This window comes from Bombina bombina, chromosome 5 (genome assembly GCF_027579735.1).
Source record: "Bombina bombina isolate aBomBom1 chromosome 5, aBomBom1.pri, whole genome shotgun sequence".
NCBI lineage: Eukaryota > Metazoa > Chordata > Amphibia > Anura > Bombinatoridae > Bombina > Bombina bombina.
Window position 1 is genome coordinate 349,717,977 of NC_069503.1, and position 22,184 is coordinate 349,740,160.

General features: G+C 38.1%; 1 protein-coding gene across 1 annotated transcript in view; it reads left to right on the plus strand.

Annotated features, from left to right (window-relative positions):
* CCDC126 (coiled-coil domain containing 126) overlaps positions 1–22,184 on the plus strand; it is a 40,870-nt gene that overhangs the window by 15,055 nt on the left and 3,631 nt on the right. Inside the window, exon 2 of the mRNA XM_053714148.1 lies at positions 8,095–8,514. Coding sequence (XP_053570123.1) covers positions 8,277–8,514 — 238 coding nt within the window. The 5' untranslated portion in view covers positions 8,095–8,276. The remainder of the gene's footprint in view (positions 1–8,094; positions 8,515–22,184) is intronic.

The following is a 22,184-nucleotide window of genomic DNA, read 5'->3' on the forward strand; positions in this document are numbered from 1 at the left end:
GCACCTTTAACAATACATCTAATGCCAAACGAGTCACATTTTCTAGTATAGACACAGACAACACAGAAACCTCATCAACTATAGAAGATTCTCAAGCGCACAACACTAATGAAGAAATAGCCAGTGCTGACACTACAGAGGGCAGGGTAAAACTACCCACACTGGTAAACACACCTGTCACTAGTAGTACACCAAAAAAGGACACACCACTACGTTATCCAAGTAGGATTAGTAATTAATTTGTCTAACATTTCACATTTTCACTCACCAGTCCACAGATCACTCTGTTAAACAAAGGATTGTCATTTGCACCATCCACTCACTTTGATTTATTTTCCACTATATTAGATATCAATGCCTTGGTTAGGAAAATCACGTTATACAAACACTTTTCATCATTGTCACTAACAAATAACCAACCCAGAGATGTTTCACTATTGGAAAATAACACTATCACTACTCAACAATCCATAGGCCTAAAATTCACGGACCAGCAGGACCTTAATACACTCATTTCACTACAAGCTACAACACTAAGAGAAGCTAGCACTTATGACACTATCCCTAAATTCAACACTTCTTCCCATAATAAATCGTATTTCTATCCAGTCCACAGCAGGAGTGAATCAATAGAAATGTTTCAAAGTTTAATAGAACTAGAGATTACCAGTTTACACTTTTCACTAGAAACACCACCTAACACATCTTCAGCACTTAAGAACAAACATAATTTATCAAGTAAAGAACAACAAGCACTCTTGTCACTCAGTAACAACAAAGACATTGTAGTCACCCCAGCAAGGGAGGAGCTGTAGTCATTTTGAACACAGCTGACTATAAGAAAGAAGTCTATAGACAACTAAATGTCAGTGATACATATCAGAAACTGACATTTAATCCAACTCATAAATACAAACAAGAACTCCACACACTATTAGATTCATCAGTGGAAGAAGGCATCCTCAACCTAGAACTAGCTGAATATTGTCTAGTGGAACATCCCACCATCCCTACCTTTCGCACAGTACCAAAAATACACAAAACTCTTACCAACACACCGGGCAGACCCATTGTGGCCAGCCGGGGTTCACTGTGTGAGAGGATAGGTGACTGGCTAGACAATGTGCTACAACCCATTTTTAAGTCCTTGCCCGGTTACATACGTGATAGCACTCATCTTATACAACAAATACAATCAATTTCCTGGCAAGAAAATTATACATGGCTTACCATAGACGTAACGGCTCTTTACTCAAGCATTCCTCATGAGGAAGGCCTCAAAGTTCTTACATAGATGCTCAAACGGTACACTAGCTATCCTGATCAATTCATTGCATTCGTAGAAGAACTCACATAATTTCTCCTCACCCACAACTACTTTTGTCTTTGAGGGCCAGTACTACCTCCAAAAATGTGGCACTGCCATGGGGGCCAAGTTTGCCCCCTCATATGCTAATTTGTACATGGGATATTTTGAACACCTATCTCTTTGGGGGTGGGCTGGCCCTTGGAGACAAAGTAGTTGTATATGGTAGGTTTATAGATGATCTTATTCTCATCTATAAAAAGAACACGGAACTAACCATACAAGAAATGATTACCTACTTTAACAACAATACACTGAACTTAGAATTTACCCACAAAAATAATGACTCGACAATAGATTTTCTAGACCTCACTCTAGAGCATAATGATGAAGGCCAGATAATAGCACATTTAGAAAACCATTATCCAAAAATACTATTCTTAGAGCTGATTCTTGTCATGCTTCGCATATTTCAAAAGGTATCCCCAAGGGCCAATACCTTAGATTACGAAGAAATTGTAGCACAATATATTTGTACAATAAACAAGCAGAAGAACTCACTCACAGACTAGTAGCAAGAGGATACAAGAAAAGCATCCTCCTTAAAGGGACATAATACTCATATGCTAAATCACTTGAAACTGATGCAGTATAACTGTAAAAAGCTGACAGGAAAATATCCCCTGAGCATCTCTATGTAAAAAAGGAAGATATTTTACCTCACAATTTCCTCAGCTCAGCAGAGTAAGTTCTGTGTAAAAAGTTATACTCAGCTGCTCCCAGCTGCAGGTAAAAATAAAAAAAAAATGAAGAAATGAACAGCAGCCAATCAGCATCAGCAGTGCTGAGGTCATGAACTCTTACTATGATCTCATGAGATTTGACTTAACTCTCATGAGATTTCATAGTAAGCTTCCTTTACCTGATTGGTGAAATAATATGAGAGTTCACGAGGCTTATCCTTTCAGCTGTCCCAGGACAGACACACTAAAATGCTGCTTAGAAATCCTTTACAAAGGGATTTGGCTACTGAGGAACTTTTGAGGTAAAATATCTTTCTTTTTTACATAGAGATGTTCAGGTGATATTTTCTAGTCAGCTTTTTACAGCTATGCTGCATCACTTTCAAGTGTTTCAACATTTGGGTATTATGGCCCTTTAAGACCAAATCACAGGTAGCAAGAATGGATAGGGATACGCTTCTCACAAAGAGTACAAGTACCAAAACTCAGAGAATATCTAATAGTGAGAATAAGACCATCATACCTAAAGAAAATATATGTGTTTCACAACCAGATACAGCAATCAATTCCACACCATAGTTAAGATCATTAAGAAATACTTACCGGTCTTGAACAGAGATATGTCTTTAAGACATAAATTAGACAAAAACATCAAATTTGTAGTCAAAAGAGCACCAACTATACGTGATCAAATTACACAAAAATTCCACTGTAAGACCTTACCTAACACCAATTGGCTAACACCTATTAAAGGTAATTTCAAATGTGGACATCTTCCATGCAAAAGCTGCAAATATACTGACGAGCTCTACATTTAATTCCTCAGAAACTAATAAATCATATCCCATTAAAAATAGAATGGTCTGTACGTCTACACATGTAATATACCTTATAACGTGCACATACTGTAAACAACAATATACAGGTATCACTACACGTCCTTTAAAAGATCGTATTAGAGAACATCTCTTATCAATAGAAGAAGAAATCCCAAGAACCCCGGTAGCCAAACACTTTCACACACATCCACAGAAATTATCCAATTTTTCCTTTAAGGCAATTGAACAAATCCAAAAAAAAACGTTAGGGGTGATAGAAATAGGACATTACTTAAAAGAGAAGTATATTGGATATTTACGCTACAGACTAGAGCACCACAAGGTATGAATAAAAAATATGACGTGAGTTTATTCATAGACTAACTCACAAGTAATCACACCCTCTTATGTTACAAAACTCAAGCAAATACCTGTGCATATCTGCACACCCTAGTCTTCTTTCTCCAAATAATGTCATATTAACACACAACATTTCAAGCAAATCCATGCCCTAAAAAGCTTTAACAGTCCATAGGGTTATCAGAGGCTGCATACTCTCTTATTATTTCTTCCCCTTCCATCTATTCAGTTAGTCTTTCCCTTCTTTTATCTTTCATTTTTAATTTTTTGTCATACAAGAAAATGTTTTTATCTTCTAGAGCATAGTTGTCTCAGTCATTTCCCCTTTTGTTTTCTCTTAAATAACTGGAGTTTGAAATCCCAGTCATTCCTATCTATGAACTTTATTACTCCTTATGGTGTTTTTAAACAAAATAAGTATTACATGATAGTTGTGTAAATGAATGACTAACCACATATCACTTACACATTATAGTTTAATATCAAAATTCAACAGGGATATATACAGAGACACATACAATCTAGCTCGTTCACTTACTATTCTTCTAGTGCTCTCTATTCACTAGTTTGCTAACACCATACACAACATAAAGTGTTTTGAGTCCCTTAACTCATGCTCACTAAATATTGAGCCTAAATGTTATTAACTTTTTTTTAATTATTATTTCTCCTTGTCTGTCAAAGTAATTAATTATTCATTATACACTGGGACTAGTGAAGTTACCCATATTATGGGCTTCAACAAGAGTTTTCTTAATTGTAAACACATATTTGTATATCTAATACAAGTAGTCCCAATATACGGTCTAATGACAAGCATCCTCATTGCAAATACTAACTGTATTGCCATATTTTTATGAATCTGTTATATGTTTGATTTTGTTCTAATATGCTTCCTCCTGCTGGATAACAATATTTTGTGTGGGAGCATCTGTTTGCATTGTCGGGTGTATTATGGTGTGCCATTCCCCTTTTACTAGTCTATACAGCCTATCCTATACATCAAGGGTTAACTTATACACACCTTCTCTAATACACCTCTCATTGGCCCACCACACCTATAAATTGACCTCCAGCAGCAGGAATCATTATCTCTGAGGAAGCACATGCGCGAAACACGTAAGATAGGAGCTCACCTGTTGTCTTTTATATGGAAGCCTTCTCCTAATAAACCTTTCTGCATCAACTTGAAGACTCAGCGCCTCTTTTTCCTCATCTTCAGGATAAAAAACCTAAAGGTAAATCTAAAGCTTTTAACCGTTTTCGTTCCTTTCGACATAAGTAACAGAAATCTAATCCTTCCCCAAAGAAATCTGTTTCCAATTGCAAGCCTTCCTCAAATTGGAATAAATCCAAGCCTTTTAAGAGATCAAAGCCAGCCCCCAAGTCTGCATGAATGTGCGGCCCTCATTCCAGCTCAGCTAGTAGGGGGCAGATTAAAATTCTTCAAAGATGTTTGGTCCAAAATCATTGGATTCAGAGTATTGTCTCTCAGGGCCTGGGGTTTTATTCAAATCTATTCATTGTCCCAAAGAAAGAAAATTCATTCAGACCAGTTTTGGGTCTAAAAATTTTGAAACGATATGTAAGAGAACCAACTTTCAAAATGGTGACTATAAGGACTATTCTGCCTTTTGTTCAGCAAGGGCATTATATGTCCACAATAGACTTACAGGATGCATATCTTCATATTCCGATTCATCCGGATCACTATCAGTTCCTGAGATTCTCTTTTCTAGACAAGCATTAACAATTTGTTGCTCCTTCTTTTGGTCTAGCAACAGCTCCAAGAATCTTTTCAAAGGTTCTCGGTGCCCTACTCTCTGTAATCAGAGCGGAGTATTGCAGTGTTTCCTTATTTGGACGATATCTTGGTACTCGCTCAGTCTTTATGTTCTGCAGAATCTCACGTGAATCAACTAGTGTTGTTTCTTCAAAGACATGGTTGGAGGATCAATTTACCAAAAAATTCTTTGATTCCTCATACAAAGGTAACCTTTTTAGATTTCCAGATAGATTCAGTGTCCAATACTCTGTCTCTAACAGACAAGAGACGTTTGAAATTGGTTGCAGCCTGTCGGAACCTTCAGTCTCAGTCATTCCCTTCTGTAGCTATGTGCATGGAAGTTTTAGGTCTCGTGACTGCAGCATCGGACGCGATCCCCTTTGCTTGTTTTCATATGAGACCTCTCCAGCTTTGTATGCTGAACCAATGGTGCAGGGATTATACAAGAATATCACAATTAATATCCTTATATCCCAATGTTCGACTTTCTCTGACTTGGTGGTTAGATCACCATTGTATAATTTTAGGGGCCTCTTTCGTTCGTCCAACCTGGACTGTGATCACAACAGATGCGAGTCTTTCAGGTCTGGGAGCTGTTTGGGGATCTCTGACAGCACAAGGGGTTTGGAAATCTCAAGGAGCGAGATTACCAATCAATATTTTGGAACTCCGTGCAATTCTCAGGGCTCTTCAGTTCTGGCCTCTGTTGAAGAGAGAACTGTTCATTTGTTTTCAGACAGACAATATTACAACTGTGGCATATGTCAATCATCAGGGTGGGACTCACAGTCCTCAAGCTATGAAAGAAGTATCTCGGATACTTGTTTGGGTGGAATCCAGCTCCTGTCTAATCTCTGCGGTTCATATCCCAGGTATAGACAATTGGGAAGCGGATTATCTCAGTCGTCAGACTTTACATCCGGAAGAATGATCTCTTCATCCAGATGTGTTTTCTCAAATTGTTCAGATGTAGGGGCTTCCAGAAATAGATCTGATGGCTTCTCATCTAAACAAGAAACTTCCCAGGTACCTGTCCAGGTCCAGGAATCCTCAGGCGGAAGCAGTGGATGCGTTGACACTTCCTTGGTGTTACCAACCTGCTTATGTTTTCCCGACTCTAGTTCTTCTTCCAAGAGTGATCTCCAAAATCATCATGGAGCAATCGTTTGTGCTGCTGGTGGCTCCAGCATGGCCTCACAGGTTTTGGTATGCGGATCTTGTTCGGATGTCTAGTTGCCAACCTTGGCCACTTCCATTAAGGCCAGACCTTCTATCTCAAGGTCCGTTTTTCCATCAGGATCTCAAATGATTAAATTTGAAGGTATGGAAATTGAACGCTTAGTGCTTAGTCATAGAGGTTTCTCTGACTCAGTGATTAATACTATGTTGCAGGCTCGTAAATCTGTTTCTAGAAAGATTTATTATCGAGTTTGAAAGACTTATATTTCATGGTGTTCTTCTCATAAATTCTCCTGGCGTTCTTTTAGAATTCCTAGAATTTTACATTTTCTTCAAGATGGTTTGGATAAAGGTTTGTCTGCAAGTTCCTTGAAAGGACAAATCTCTGCTCTTTCTGTTTTATTCCACAGGAAAATTGCTAAACTTCCTGATATTCATTGTTTTGTACAGGCTTTGGTTTGTATCAAGCCTGTCATTAAATCAATCTCTCCTCCTTGGAGTCTTAATTTGGTTTTGAAGGCTTTGCAGGCTCCTCCATTTGAGCCTATGCATTCTTTGGACATTAAACTACTTTCTTGGAAAGTGTTGTTCCTTTTGGCCATCTCTTCTGCTAGAAGAGTTTCTGAATTATCCGCTCTCTCTTGTGAATCTCCTTTTTCTGATTTTTCATCAGGATAAGGCAGTTTTGCGGACTTCATTTAAATGTTTACTAAGGTTGTGAATTCTAACAACATTAATAGACAAATTGTTGTCCCTTCCTTGTGTCCTAATCCTAAGAATTCTTTGGAGAGATCTTTACATTATTTGGATGTGGTGAGAGCTCTGAAACATTATGTTGAAGCCACTAAAGATTTCAGGAAGACTTCTAGTCTATTCGTTTTCTGGTTCCAGGAAAGGTCAGAAGGCTTCTGCCGTTTCTTTGGCATCGTGGTTAAAGCTTTTGATTCATCAAGCTTATTTGGAGTCGGGTAAAGCTCCGCCTCAGAGAATTACAGCTCATTCTACTAGATCAGTTTCCACTTCTTGGGATTTTAAGAATGAAGCTACGGTTGACCAGATTTGCAAAGCAGCATCTTGGTGGTCTTTGCATACATTTTACTAAATTCTACCATTTTGATGTGTTTGCTTCTTTGAAAGCAGTTTTTGGTAGGAAAGTTCTTCGGGCAGCTGTTTCAGTTTGATTCTTCTGCTTATGATTTAAGTTTTTCTTTTTTGAGAATGAACTTATATTTGGGTTGTGGATTTATTTTTTTTCAGCGAAATTGCTGTTTTTATTTTGTCCCTCCCCCTCTAGTGACTCTTGCGTGGAGTTCCACATCTTGGGTATTGCTATCCCATACGTCACTAGCTCATGGACTCTTGCCAATTACATGAAAGAAAACATAATTTATGTAAGAACTTACCTGATAAATTCATTTCTTTCATATTAGCAAGAGTCCATGAGACCCACCCTTTTTTATGGTGCTTATGATTTTTTTTGTATAAAGCACAATTATTTCCAAATTCCTTTGTTGATGCTTTTTACTCCTTTCTTTATCGCCCCACTTCTTGGCTATTTGTTAAACTGAATTGTGGGTGTGGTGAGGGGTGTATTTATAGGCATTTTGAGGTTTGGGAAACTTTGCCCCTCCTGGTAGGATTGTATATCCCATACGTCACTAGCTCATGGACTCTTGCCAATATGAAAGAAATTAATTTATCAGGTAAGTTCTTACATAAATGATGTTTTTACCCTTTCTAGGGAGTTTGGAACAAGCATCATTTTAACACAAAGGTAATATGGGTTTAACGTTTCACTGATTATTTCAATTTTTAAAAGTTTAATGCCCTCAGACTTCTGTAACTAAATATATTTAAAAATATGATACTTTCATTAAAAAAAAATGTTTTTTTTTCTTTCAGATGTTGAAGGTGAATTTGTGGACTCCTGAACAAAAACTTTCAAGATGAGTTGCTCAGAGAAATATAGCTACCAGTATTATGTTCTAGTAGTTGTGTAGCACCTGGGAAGAAAGAAATTCCTTATTTTAATTAAAAAAAAAAAAAAAAAAACTTAACAAAAAACAAACAAGCTGTAAAGTAAAATGTTTTTAACATTTTCTAGAAAGTCTGTGTCACAGAAGCTCAGCATTCTTTTGCTTGCCTTTGGATTGATTTGGGGACTAATGTTGCTACGATATATGTTTTTGTATCCAAGACACCAAAGCAGCTCTGAGCTTCGAGAACAAATACTGGACTTAAGTAGAAAATATGTCAAAGCTTTGACAGAGGAAAACAAAGACCTAATAAATGGTGGGGATGGGGGTTCCATGGCGGGATTTGGTAAGTATCCCTCCATTTATATTATCATGAAAAAATGTCATACTTGTGACTTGTCTAGCTTTATTAATAATTAGAACAATGGAATGGAAAGAACACACAAATCAGTGGATATAGGAAGCAAAATATGGCATAGCTATCTAAAAAAATATATTTAAAAAAAAAAAAAATTCTCCTTACTGAAGAGATTTAAATGCCTGGAGCATTAAAACAAAGTCTTCTTTATTTCATAAAGTAATGAGAGTCCACAAGCCATGGGATTCAACTTCTGGCCACAAGGAGGGGGCAAAGATACCCTAACATTCCAAGAGCTTTTAGTCCTTCCCACCTCTCGTGTATCTTAGTCTTATCTTTGCCTCTACAGGAGGAAGGTGAAGAATAGAGGGCTCCCCTAAAATGAATAAAGGCTGTTTCTCCTAGATCAGTTTCCACCACTTGAGCATTTTAAAACTAAGCTTCTGTCAACAGATTTGCAAAGCTATTAACATTTTGCGTTTTTGCTTCTTCTGTAGCAGCAAGAAAAGGCCTACAGACTGTGACTGATAATAGGTGCCTACCTTCATTTTTGTCACCCTTTTCTCATGGACTCCACAGCTTGGGTATTGGATCTAAGGTGCAATGGTGTGTGGATTCTGGCCTTTTGAAAGAAAACAAAATGTATGCTTACCTGATAAATTAATTTAATTGCGATGAGAGTCCACGAGAGCTGCCCACATTTATACTTTCAGTTGGTGGCAGTTCTAGTTTTACACCTCATTTAATCTGAATTATCCTTTTCTACGTTTGTTTGTTTTTCTGCTTTCTGGGCTATTTGTTAGACAGAGATACCAGAAAGGTGGGCAGGACTAAAAGCTCTTGGAAATTTAGGGTATCTTTGCCTCCTCCTAGTGGCTAGGAGTTTAATTCCACGGTTAATGAATTGTGGACTCTCCCCACCATGAAAGAAATTAATTTATAAGGTAAGCATACATTTTTTTTTCTTCTTCTTTGCCAATAAAGGGCAAGATTACAAGACGCGCGGCAAATCTGTTTTTCACAGTTGCAAAAACACAGCGCGCGTTATGGTTTTTTTTTGCATTTGGGGTTGTGCAGGTATTAAGTTGCAAAATAACTTTATTTTTCGCGCGCGTTAACACGTGTAATCCAAACAGCCAAATCGTGTGCGCATTCACGCATTCCCCTATAGAAGTCAATGGAGAAGACAAATGGAAAAAAAAAACTAATCTGTTGCGCAAATCCGAGACGTATTCTCCTCAAAAAGTGTATATGAAAATGCGAATATTTCATATTGCATGTCTAGATATCTCGATCTATATGCGATTATCTCTTTGAAAATCCCTCTGAGATATTGTTTAATGTGCATAAGATTGTAATGTGAAATATTTTCATTGTCTGCATCAGCTTTTTTTTTTTTTCTAACACCTGAGATCTTGTATATTTGAGTCCTTAGAACTTTTGTGTGCAATATTTTTTTTTTATAATTTTTATTAGGCAGTGTTAAAGGGACACTGAACCCAATTTTTTTTCTTTCGTGATTCAGATAGAGCATGCAATTTTAAACAACTTTCTAATTTACTCCTACTGTCAATTTTTCTTCGTTCTCTTGCTATCTTTATTTGAAAAAGACATCTAAGCTTTTATTTTTGGATAGCACTTTTTTTATTGGTGGATTAATTTATCCACCAATCGGCAAGAACAACCCAGTTTGTTCACCAAAAAATGGCCTGGCTTCTAAACTTACATTGTTGCATTTCAAATAAAGATACCAAGAGAATGAAGAAAATTTGATAATAGGAGTAAATTGGAAAGTTGCTTAAAATGTCATGCTCTATCTGAATCACGAAACAAAAAATTTGGGTTCAGTGTCAATTTAATAGAAGTGTAACTGTACTTTGTAATGTATTTTGGAAGTGTTTTGTTAAACTTTTATGTTGCGGAAAACTGTTAACTACAGCTCTTCGAGCGCGGAAAGGATTGTTGCGTAAAATGCGATTGCGCGTGAAATTGCGATTTCTCAAGATTTGTAATACCTGCGCAATGGAAATTGTTTGCGAAAAGACCATATCGCACGACTTGTAATCTTGCCCAAAGAGAGCATTTTAAAATACTGTAATAACTTTTTTATTTTTTATAAAGCAGATGTTCCTGTGTAAGGGATTTATCGGCATCATTGTGCCCAGTCTGAGATAACTTTATACCTTATCATTCTAGTACTGAACCTGTAAAACATATCAAATAGAAACAATTTAGTACAACATAACACATTCCTATGGGGGCTACAAAAGAGTTCCTGTGTTTTTCTTTCATTGCACTACATTTATTAAATGGGCAGTAAAAAAAAGAATCTATTATCCATATATAAGAGTGCTACTTAAACATGTTAAAATTGTTTTTGTCAGGAAAAAAACCCTGTTTATTTTAATTTTGAAGTTAACATTAAATGCATGTGCATATAATTGGGCCTTAGACATTTAAACTGCTGAGCACAACTACATTTGCTTTGGTTACTACTCACTCACTTTTTACCTTGTGTGCCTGCAGCTCTCTTCAAAGACTTTCTCTTATTTTAAAGGGACACTCTACACCTTAGTCATCTTAACCCCTTAGACGACGCTGGTCATTATGCCCTTAAGGACCAGCGATGTACCCTATACGCCACTGCAGTCCTGGGCTTCTCTCTGCCGCAATCTCGCTCAAAATAGCGAGATTGCGCTATTTCTGCATGCCCCACCAGCGGGGAACTGCAGAAATAGATTTGCAGAGTTATTGATCTCTGCATCGCACAGCAGTGGTGCTGATCGTTAGTGGGAGGCTAAGGAGGGAAACGGGAGGTGGGCCAGAGTTGCGTGCGACGATTTAGAAAAAAAACAAAAACACTGAAAGCGGCAGGGAGGGGGAAAAAGGGAGGGGGAGAGGGGGGATCCTGGTTATTTTGCTTATTAATGGGAATAGGAGGGTGAGAAATTGATCTGAGAGGGGGGGTAGGATATTGAGGGGGAGCAGCTACACTACAGAAAAAATGGCTTTAAAAAACTGCCAGTACCTAAGATGGTGGCAATTAGAGGGGGGATCAGAGAGGTTGGGGGGTAAGGGGGGATCCTACACTGCAGAAAAAAAAATAATATATATATATATATATATATATATATAATGATGGGGAAAAAAGCCCTTTATTTTAGTACTGGACTTACCAGACTTTCTGCCAGTACTTAAGATGGCGGTGACAATTGTGAGGTGGGGGAGGGAAGAGAGCTGTTTGAGAGGGGACTTCTAATTACCAAAAAGCAATGCCAAAACCATATATGTCTGCTATTTCTGAACAACGGGGACCCCAGAGAAGCATTTACAACCATTTGTGCCATGATTGCACAAGCTGTTTGTAAATAATTTCAGTGAGAATTTTTTTTTATTTGATCGCATTTGGCGGTGAATTGGTGGCATGAAATATACCAAAATGGGCCTAGATCAATACTTTGGGTTGTCTACTAAAAAAATATATAGAGATTCGATAGGTAAATATAAAAAAGGCGCTGTTTCTGTTTAAATATAGTGATGGCAAAAATAAAAAAATAAATTCTGGGGAAGTTTTTGTCTAAAATGCCTGGTCTTTAAGGGGTTAAAGGGACATAAAACAAATTGGGATAGAGACAAAATATAATATGTACTTTAATTACTTTACCTGCAAATTTATACTGCAGTGCTTCTCCATTAACCCTTTTCATTTTAGTTTCTGAATTGTAAAGCTCTAACTCCCCACACACATTTCCTTCTATGGCTATATCTATTGTTGTTTTGGTAGAATGCAAAAATGCATAGGGATTATCTGCTGGAGCATGCCTAGAAGCTGTGAACTCAGTTGAAATACAATGCCTGTGTTTTAACACTGATAAGGGGGGTGGAGTTGTCTTCTCCAGGCAGCTTAGCTATGTAATTAATTTTGCTTATTTTTTTTAAATTATTTTAAAACATTTGCCAGCAATTTTTAAACATTTTTTTTTTATGCAAACTATTTTTAATTAATAAGCCCTTTTAGGATATGCACAGATATCAACCTGTTTTATGTCCCTTTAATGTCTTAAGTTGTAAATAGCCTCCTGCACCCATTTCTATATCGTTCAGCAGGAACAGTAAAAAAGTTATTTTAAAATGAATATTGTTTCTGGCCACGTTAAAATGGCTGCCAAGCATCAAGACACTCAGCTGAAAAGCATTGTCTGTTGAGTCCAATAGTGAGCCTTTTGTGATTGGATGCCATATGCAGCCCAGATCATGATGTCATCAGTGGGCTGAGCTTTGCAGCCATTTTGAAGTGGCCAGAAACAATATTCATTTTAGAATACATTTTTTTCCATTCTTGCTGCATGATATAGAAAAGGTGCAGGAGGCTATTTGAAGTTTAATCTAAGGTAAGACTTTAAGATGACCAATGTGTTGACTGTCCCTTTAACCCTTTATAAGTGCTGGTTAGTGAAACTCTGCATCTTCACACTGGGCTCCGCCATCTTGGAGTTTAAGTAGTGTGCATTTACAGATCTGTGATATTGTTGTATTTTTAACAAGCATTTCTGTGCACTTCAGTTTAGAGTGCACAATACAGAGCAGGTACTGTACATTTTTACATTTTTATTTTAAACTGTGTTTAAAAAATGGAATTATTTAAAGCTTTTACTTTCTATTGTGTGAGATAATTCAAAACACAGGTACAGCTGGGAAAAAGCCAGCAACATCACTGATCTGTGAAAGCTCACTGCTTCTGTATCAGGATGCAACAATATGCGTGCTACAATATGGCGGCACCCAGTACAAAGATGCAGAGCTTTGCCAACTGGCTTCTGTAATGGGTTAAATAAGAGGCTTTAAAAAGAGCTGCAGTTGAAGAAATAAAAACACTAGCATGCTGATTAGTAACTATTGCAATCTGAAAAAATGGAAGGGTATACAGAGGGCGACTCCTAGTGCAGATTAGTTAGCAATGTATGTACCCACCAACTTATCCCTTCAGAGAGATACTCACACAGTAGAAAGCACACTGTAGTGCTAATGTAACCTGCTGGGTATATTACAGTGGCCCAGCGCACATACCACTCCGGCAAAAAATTGTTCCAAGGTACTATGATGCTCAAATGAGAAGGTAGGAGACTTCAGTAGTATAAAAAAGCACTTTATGTAAAAATCAATAGATAAACAAGTAAAAACAATCAGTAAAACACTATCATTTGATTAGTAACTATGCTACTGAGGCTGTACCCAGGAATGTAATGTCCCTTTAATGACCAATTGCACATTGGCTGATAAACAGAGCTCTTTATCTCTTATGTGTGTATTTGCTCTCTAATTTTGATGTGCACATAAATACTGTGCTCTGTATTGAATTCTTGTTCACGATTTGATGTTGTCGTGTAAACATAAATTTGATGAATACTGTGTGCATTCTGCTATTAATATAATTTTGCAGTTAATTGTGGGTCAGAGTAAATTCTAACTCAATTATGTGTTTAGAGTAGCTGGCTCCTTATGAAAGGGAATTAAATTAAAATCTTTAATGATTTAGACAGATTATGCCATTTTAAACAACGTTCCAATTCACTTCTGTTTCTAATTTGCTATGTTCTCTTCCTTTGGTGAAAGCATATCTTGGTAGGCTCAGCAGCAGAAATGTTATGCCTCTTGTCATTGGCTTAAAATAGAAAAGTTTTCTGCAGCACCTGCTATTACAAAAAAAAACCAAATGTGATACCAACTGTAGCTGCTCGCTAAGCCTTGAGCGATACAGAAATTGGCAGTAACAATTGAACCAATGAAGTCTTAGCCGGCCGCCACTCACCCTTGCTATGTTCGAAAAGCAAATTTCAGTGACATTGGATGTATAGTGCGATAATACGTGAGCATACAAATCCCTCACTTACAGTTACTGTGTAAAGTCCCTGTGCCGGTCTTAAGGGAGCCGACTCCAAGGCACCAAAGCCTTTGCTGTGTTATTACAGACCTCTGTTAGAGCAGACCATCCCCTCATTCAGCAACTCTCCACTGCCAAACTTGACGCTCTGACAAGGGGGGGGTGTCCAAGCGGCCGGCCACTTCAAAAGATACGTCCAGGCTTGTTGAGGGATAAGCAAATCCCTGCATTGTGTGCAATCCGTGCTCACCAGGTAATCCTTGAAACTTGGAAACAAAAATGAGAGCAGGAGCACTGGATACAGTTAAAAATTTTATTACAGATAAAACATGGAAATAAGGCTATGATGAATGTGTGGGTATCCTAGTTACCCGCTGACGAGTTTCGGCGTTGTGCCGTATTCGTTGCATGGGTAACACCTGAATTGCATACTTTTTTTTTTTTTTTTTTTTTTTTTTTTACCTTTTAAAAGTGCCTAGTAATTGGCTAAAAGAAACGTGATCATACCTCACAAGCACACCTTGGTGTAAAAACACGCCCCCTAATAGACATTTAAACACAATTCACTTCAACTTGTTTTATATACATTAAGAATTACTTGTATGCGACATATCACAAAAATATACTTCAGTATTTAGAATTTCAATGTATACAGTGTGTGTACATTAGGCTACAAGAAAATCTAATATAGATTACAACATAAATTTCTGCAAGTTACATGGAGTCCTAAAAACGGCGTATGTAGATAGTGGTTTCATTTTAGATGACACAAGTTACACGTGTTTGACTGTATCTCATAGTGTAATATAACTGCATCACATCGGATACATATTCTCACACAAAAAGTTAGAGTAACTCAGTTCTCTGACTACATTAATAGATAAATAAAGTGCATCAATCTATCTGGCTTAAACATGAGCAATATACCAAAATGTTATAAAATGCATGCCTCCAGCCGGCTGCCTGTGCATATACATAATTGTAGCCCATACAGTTATATGTTTCTACAGTCTGTCAGGGATACAAAACCCTTGTATTTAATCTGTGGATCCAAAAAGCTTCACGTTTGGATAAAAGGATATTTTTGTCCCCGCCTCTTGTGTCAGTCTTAACTACTTCTATAATAGACCATGTTAAAGATCTTGTTTCTTTATTGTGTTTGGTCTTGAAGTGCTGAACGAGAGGCGTGGACAGATCACCTTGTTTGATATTACAAAGGTGTTCCCTTATCCTAGATCTCACTTAACGAGTCGTGAGACCTACGTACTGTATTTCACACAACTTGCAATTTAAGAGATCTACAGTGAATGTGGATCTATAGTTGTAAAATGCTTTGTGTACAAATGTTTCCCATGTTATTGCACTTTTATTTTGAAATATTTTTATTTAGGTATTTTGTACGTGCATACATAAAACAGAATAAAACAAACAATAATCAAATGAATCCAACATTACTTGTACATAAATCTCTCTTATGAAATAACTGAATTAAAGTCACAGTTGTACCTGCTATTACTATCTCTCTATGGAGTGGTCCGCCTTTCTGCATTTCCTGCTCTCTCCCCCCTCCTGGAGGCCTCATAGTAGTGAATGTAGGGTTCCCATTGCAACAGGAATGCTTCCTTATTATTTAGGGTTTCTGCGGCTGCACTCGCTTTCTCATAGTGATAAGTTATTTTTTGTTTTACCCTTTCAAAACCGGGAGGGGTACTCTTCCAGAATTGGGCAATACACAGCCTAACTATAGTACAAATCCACATAATTAGCTTGTTATTATGTTTGGTGAATCCCCCAATCGGGAAGTGTAGTAAAGCCTGTTCCATAGTTAAAGTCACCCTCTTCTGAAATATCTCGCTAATGAGGTTGGAGGTATGATCCCAAATTTCCTTAGTGTATCTGCAACCCCACCACATGTGTGAGTAGGTCCCTGTTTCTCCGCACCCTCTATAACATAATTTGGCAAGTGGATCATTTCCCCCTCCCGGTCTAGCCGGGTAGAGGTACCATCGAAAGGCCACCTTAATAAAGTTTTCCTTGAGTGTTGCGTTTTGCGAAAAAGATAGCCCACCTACAAGGTGTTCTGTCCACTTTTCGGCAGACCACGTTTTCCCCGTATCTTGTTCCCATTTTAACATGAGATGAGATTTATCAGCTCTCGGTGGTCGGTTGAAGATTTTGTATAGGACTGAGATACTCCCCCTTATATAGTGAGTCGATAAACTAAGTGTTTCTAGTGTAGTGCAGGGTGGAACCTTTCCATTACCCAATATCTGTTGAACCCTAGATTTTAATTGTAAGTAATGATACCAGATGTGTTTATCTTCAAAGTCTAGGGCTTGGTATTGATCGTAAGTCATCAGTGATCCTTCTTTATGTACATCTGCTATCCTATATAGCCCCTTATTGATCCATTTTTGCTGTATAGTTGTGTCAATGAGAGAAGTTTGAGTTATTAAAGGGGTCATTTTCGATTTCTTATTGAGTAGGGGAAATCTTAAATTAAGCTTTTTCCAAATGTGTAAGGTATGTTGTATAGTGATATAGTCATATTTTTTGTGTGGCGTGGTATTATCCGGGGTCCATAATAAATTAGATACTGGAAAGATATTTGAAACCTTAGATTCTATGTGAACCCATTGTGGAATGTTACTGATTTGGAACCACTTTAAGGTTTGTGCCATTCGGGCCGAGTAGTAGTATGGTACTAGGTTTGGTAAGCCCACCCCGCCCCCCTTCCTATCTGTGCACATGTTTTTTTTATTAATCCTCGCCCTTTTGCCCTGCCATATAAAGTTAAGAATGTCTTTTTGGAGTTTGTGCAATTCCGTGATTGGTAGCGTTATTGGTAGAGATCGGAATAAATAAAGTAGCTTAGGGAGTAAGGACATCTTTATGGATATGATTCTTCCATATAAGGATAGTTTCAGTTTCATCCACTTCGCCAAAAGCTCTTTGGCATGTGTGAACATTGGTAAGTAGTTCAAGTGGTAAAGGGAATGTATGTTGCTGGATAAATTAATTCCTAGATATTTGATTGATTTTTTTGGCCAACTAAATGAAAAGTTTAATTCCATTAATTTTTTGGTGTGCTGTGGCAATTTAATACCGAATGCTTCGCATTTACTCTCGTTTATTTTATATCCTGAGATACGTCCAAAACGTTGTATTAGGTCATAAACTGGGGGTAGAGAGAGAAGTGGTCTGGTTAGTGTTAGTATAACGTCGTCGGCGAATAAAGAGATTTTATGGTCAGTCTGTCCTACTTTAATACATGTAATGTCATTATTGTCTCGAATTTTAACTGCTAAGGGTTCTATACTTAACGCAAATAATAGTGGGGAGAGCGGGCATCCCTGACGTGTTCCATTATTAATGTGTATTGTATGAGATTGGTACCCGGAGAGTTTAACATGAGCAGAAGGATAGGAGTACAATGATTTAATTGCATCCGCAAAAGAACCTTTAATTCCCACCCTACCAAGCACTGCAAACATAAAGTCCCAGTCAATCCTATCGAACGCCTTCTCTGTGTCCAAAGACAGGAACAGAGAAGGCGTTCCCCTTACTGTGGCTACGTTGATTAAGTCTTTTATTTTCCTTGTGTTGTCTGGTGCTTCCCTTTGCATAATGAACCCAACTTGGTCGGGGTGGATTAGTTTGACGAGGAGGGGGTTGAGGCGATTTGCTAGAATTTTGGTGAATAGTTTTATATCTTGATTAATTAATGAGATGGGCCTGTAATTTTGACAATGGTTTTTATTTTCCCCCGGTTTTGGTATGACTGTGATTCTCGCCATCAGCATTTCCTTGGGTATGTCCTTACCCTACATCATCGAATTAAATACCTGGGTTAGTTGCGGTACTAATAAGGGTTGTAGTGTTTTATAGAAAAGTCCAGAGTAACCGTCAGGGCCCGGGGCTTTTGAGCCTTTAAGGTTCTTAATGCTTAATTTTATTTCCTCTTGGGTTATGGGTCTATTTAGAGAGTCACATTCTTCTGCTGTAATGGTTGGGAAGGGACTGTCTTCTAGGAAATCTAGTAATTCTGTAGTCTTGTCTTTGTCTTTATTGCTAGTCTGTAAGTTATATAATCTATTGTAGTAGTCTGCGAAAATATTCGCTATATCTTGGGGGTCATTAGTAATTCTGTTGTCTGACGTTTGCAACTGAGGAATTGTAGTGGTTCTAGTGATTTCCTTCAGTTTGTTAGCAAGCATTTTATCTGGTTTGTTTCCATAGATGTAGTACTGGGTGTCAATTACTCTTATTGATCCAAGTGCCTATTTTTTTAGGAGTTTATCTAATTCCTCATTTATTGATTTTAATTGTTTGGATATGGCGTGTGTAGGGCGTATACTGAATTGTGATCTCAATTTATTGGCTTCTACTCTTAACTTTGTTTTTGTAGCTTCCATGAATGTGCGTTGCTTGGCGGATTCTGCAATCAGAAGCCCTCTAGTATATGCTTTCAATGCTCCCCACTCAAGGATTGGGTTATTAGTAGAGCCCTTATTAAGTTCAATAAATTCTTTAATTTGCTGTTGCACTCTATCCAAAATCACACTATCCTGGAGCAAAATGGGGTCAAAGGTCCACGTTTTAAGTCTGCGTGGGTTAATCATTCCCGTCAAGGTTGCTGTCACAATGGAGTGGTCAGACCATGAGCAATTTTTTATTGAAGCTCTGGTTAGTAGGGGCATTAGGGCATTAGGATTTGGCTTATGAGGATGTAGTCTATTCTAGAATGTGTTGTATGTGCTGGGGAGAGTAGTAAGTGTAGTCCCGGACAGTTTGGTTCAATGATCGCCAGCTATCTATCAGATTGTGATCTGTGGTAAGGTCTAAAAGGACTTTACTCTTCTTTTTAGGCTTGTCAGTTTGTGAGAAAGCTTGAGTCGTCCTGTCTATTTTATCATTCATAGTGCAGTTGAAGTCACCTCCTACAATTGTTTTATATCTTTTCCACAGTGTGAGATGTTTGCTCACCTTGGAAAGGAATTTTGCCTGTTGATCATTTGGGGCATATATGTTGACTATTAGGACAGGGGTGTTTTGTAATGTTCCCTTTATTATTTGAAATCGTCCCTCCCTATCCCGCACAACCGATTCTTCGTGAAAATTCAATGTAGAGTGGATTAGTACTGAGACCCCACATTTTTTTTTTGGTCCTATGGCGTGGTATTGTGTGGGAAAAGCTTTATCCCAGTATTTGGGAGTGTATTGGCGTGTGAAGTGTGTTTCCTGCAACATTACTATGTGTGCATTTAGAGCTTTGTATTCTATAATTGCTTTCTTCCTCTTGATGTCCGAGTTTAAGCCTCTTACATTATGTGAGATTATGTTTATTGACATGATGTGTCTGTGTAGGGGGTGTAGCTCAACCGGTACCTGTGATTAAACAAGAGAGGAACCCAAGTCCTGACATCCTGGGGGAGAGCAGTGCGGACCATCCTATTTGTGGTCTCCTCATTCGGAGAACATACCAAATCTATATTATGAGCAGAGAGATAGCAAAGTTCATTATATGACAATGAGATATACCTGGTAATGAGAAAGCAGATTTCAAGAATTTCAGTTAAGAGTACAATAGATAAACCAAAAAAGTCGAGCAATGTTGAAGAATATATCAAACAAGTGAACATGAGGAAACATTATTTGACAAATAAACCTGAAATTGTTAATATGAACATGTGCATTTCTTTGTAACTAGACGAGGGTGGGGATAATGGAGGAGGATGAGGGACGAGGAAAGGTAGGGAGAGGGGACAAGGGGAATAGGGAAGGGGTTAGATCCTGAGAATTTAAGCATGGTTTTAATATGCAACATTTAGTCCTGCAATAAAGGTGGTAACAATAATATGACATGGTACTAGGACTAAGTTTTGGGATGGTGTTATCAATCAAAAATCGGAAGAGATAGGCTCTTCCTATGAACACTAGGGAACTTTAAGACTCTGTAACTTTAGATAAGAAGAACAAAGTTTGAACTGACAACTGGGAAATGATGAATGTGAGCCCACTTGCCAGGGCTCAGTTTAGTCCAACCAGTCCATGGACCGATCCTGAACCTTTAAAGTCTATATACTAAACCTCTTAATCAATCTGAAGAGTCCTCATCGTCGGTTAGGTGGGCTGCCTGTGTAGTGTTGCTTAACTTCGTTTTTTGTCTCTTTGCTTTACCATTTTTCCCCACTGGGGTCCATTCTCTTTGGATAGATTTCTTCTGAGGTTCTGGGATGGTAGGTGAAATGGGAAGGTCTGTCTGGATTTTTAGTCGGTCCAGTAAGGCTTTTCCTTCTTCCAGAGTGGAGCATGCGTAATTGCTGTTTTGATAAGAAAAGGTTAGCTTAAAGGGGAAATTCCACCTGTATTTGATGTGCTTTTTGGTGAGGGCTGTGGTTAAGGGTTTCAAATTTCTTCTTTTTCTTAATGTAATAGGGGCCAGGTCTGCGAAAATCTGGATGTTGTTGCCTTCAAATTCAATGCATTTTTTTTTATCTAGCAGCTTTCATAATGAGCTCTTTCACATGATAGTAATGCATCTTAAGAACTACGTCTCTGTTTGCATTTTGCTGGGGTCTTGTAAGGGCTCTGTGTACCCTGTCCATTAGTAATAAGTTCAGATCAAGGTCGGGCACTAACTGCTGGAACAAATCAGTAATGGTTGCTTCTAAATCTTTATAGGATTCTGGGAGATCCCGGATTCGCAGGTTAGATCTACGTGATCTATTTTCAAGATCTTCAAGCTGGTCCTCCAGTTTAGTTATGTAAGATGCGTTGTCCTGGATGGAGCTTTTAATAGCAGGGATTTCTTCAGCTATATTGTCTAGTTCTCCCCCTTATTTCTTTAATATCTTGTCTAATCTCTTGTAAAGCTGTTTTAAGTTCTTCTTGGAACAAGGATTTGATCTGAGACAGTAGTTCTCTGTTGGGGTCTTCTGGGTTAAGGGCTTCGGGGCCCCCTAAATTGCCTGCTGGCGGGCTGTTGACTGTAGCTGGGTGATTTTTATCTGTACTTTTCTGTTTCAGTTGCGACCTAGACAGGCACTCCTTAACCGTTTGGGACTTATTTTTCATGCTGGCCTGTTTCATAGGGCACAATAAGACTGTTTGGGAGGGGGTAGAGGACACGTCGTGTTTAGTGTAAATGATGGTTCCCTTTTATTTCTCAGGATCTAGTTTGGGAATTAACTTCTTATGCACATGCCTACTTATGTCCAATAAATAATTGGAGTTACATGTATAAAAGGTTTATTGCCTTGCTCCGCTCCTCTGCTCTCACATCAAAGCAACAAATGATAGGAATCTGATGCTGAAGAATGTGTGATATCCCTCTCGTCAATTGACTAATAGACCCCAAATGAGTCTCTCCTAATTTTCCTAGGCCGCTGCTAATAGGCACCACAGCCTAGGTAGGGGGTTCAGTTCTGATGGGTCTATAGAGAGGACTTGTGTGTTGCTTAAAAAATTCTGAGATTTAGGCACATATTCCGCAACAGGGTTTTAGGACAGTGCAGGTTTCAGTAATGTGAATAGGGAGAATGGGTGTAGGATGGCGTCTTTTCCCGCCGTTTGGGGAACTGCTTATAACACTCTACTATGCAGTCTCTGTGTTACATTAAATGGTGCCGCTAGAGTCCCTCCGGTTTAAAATTAATGTATTTGACTGTCTCCCTTAATATGGCCAAAAGTGCAAAGGTGTTCTTACTTGCTGCTTGCCTTCAACCCTCCTCAAGTTCTTACCGTGGGGGTCAGCTTGCCTCTCTCTCCGTTGCCG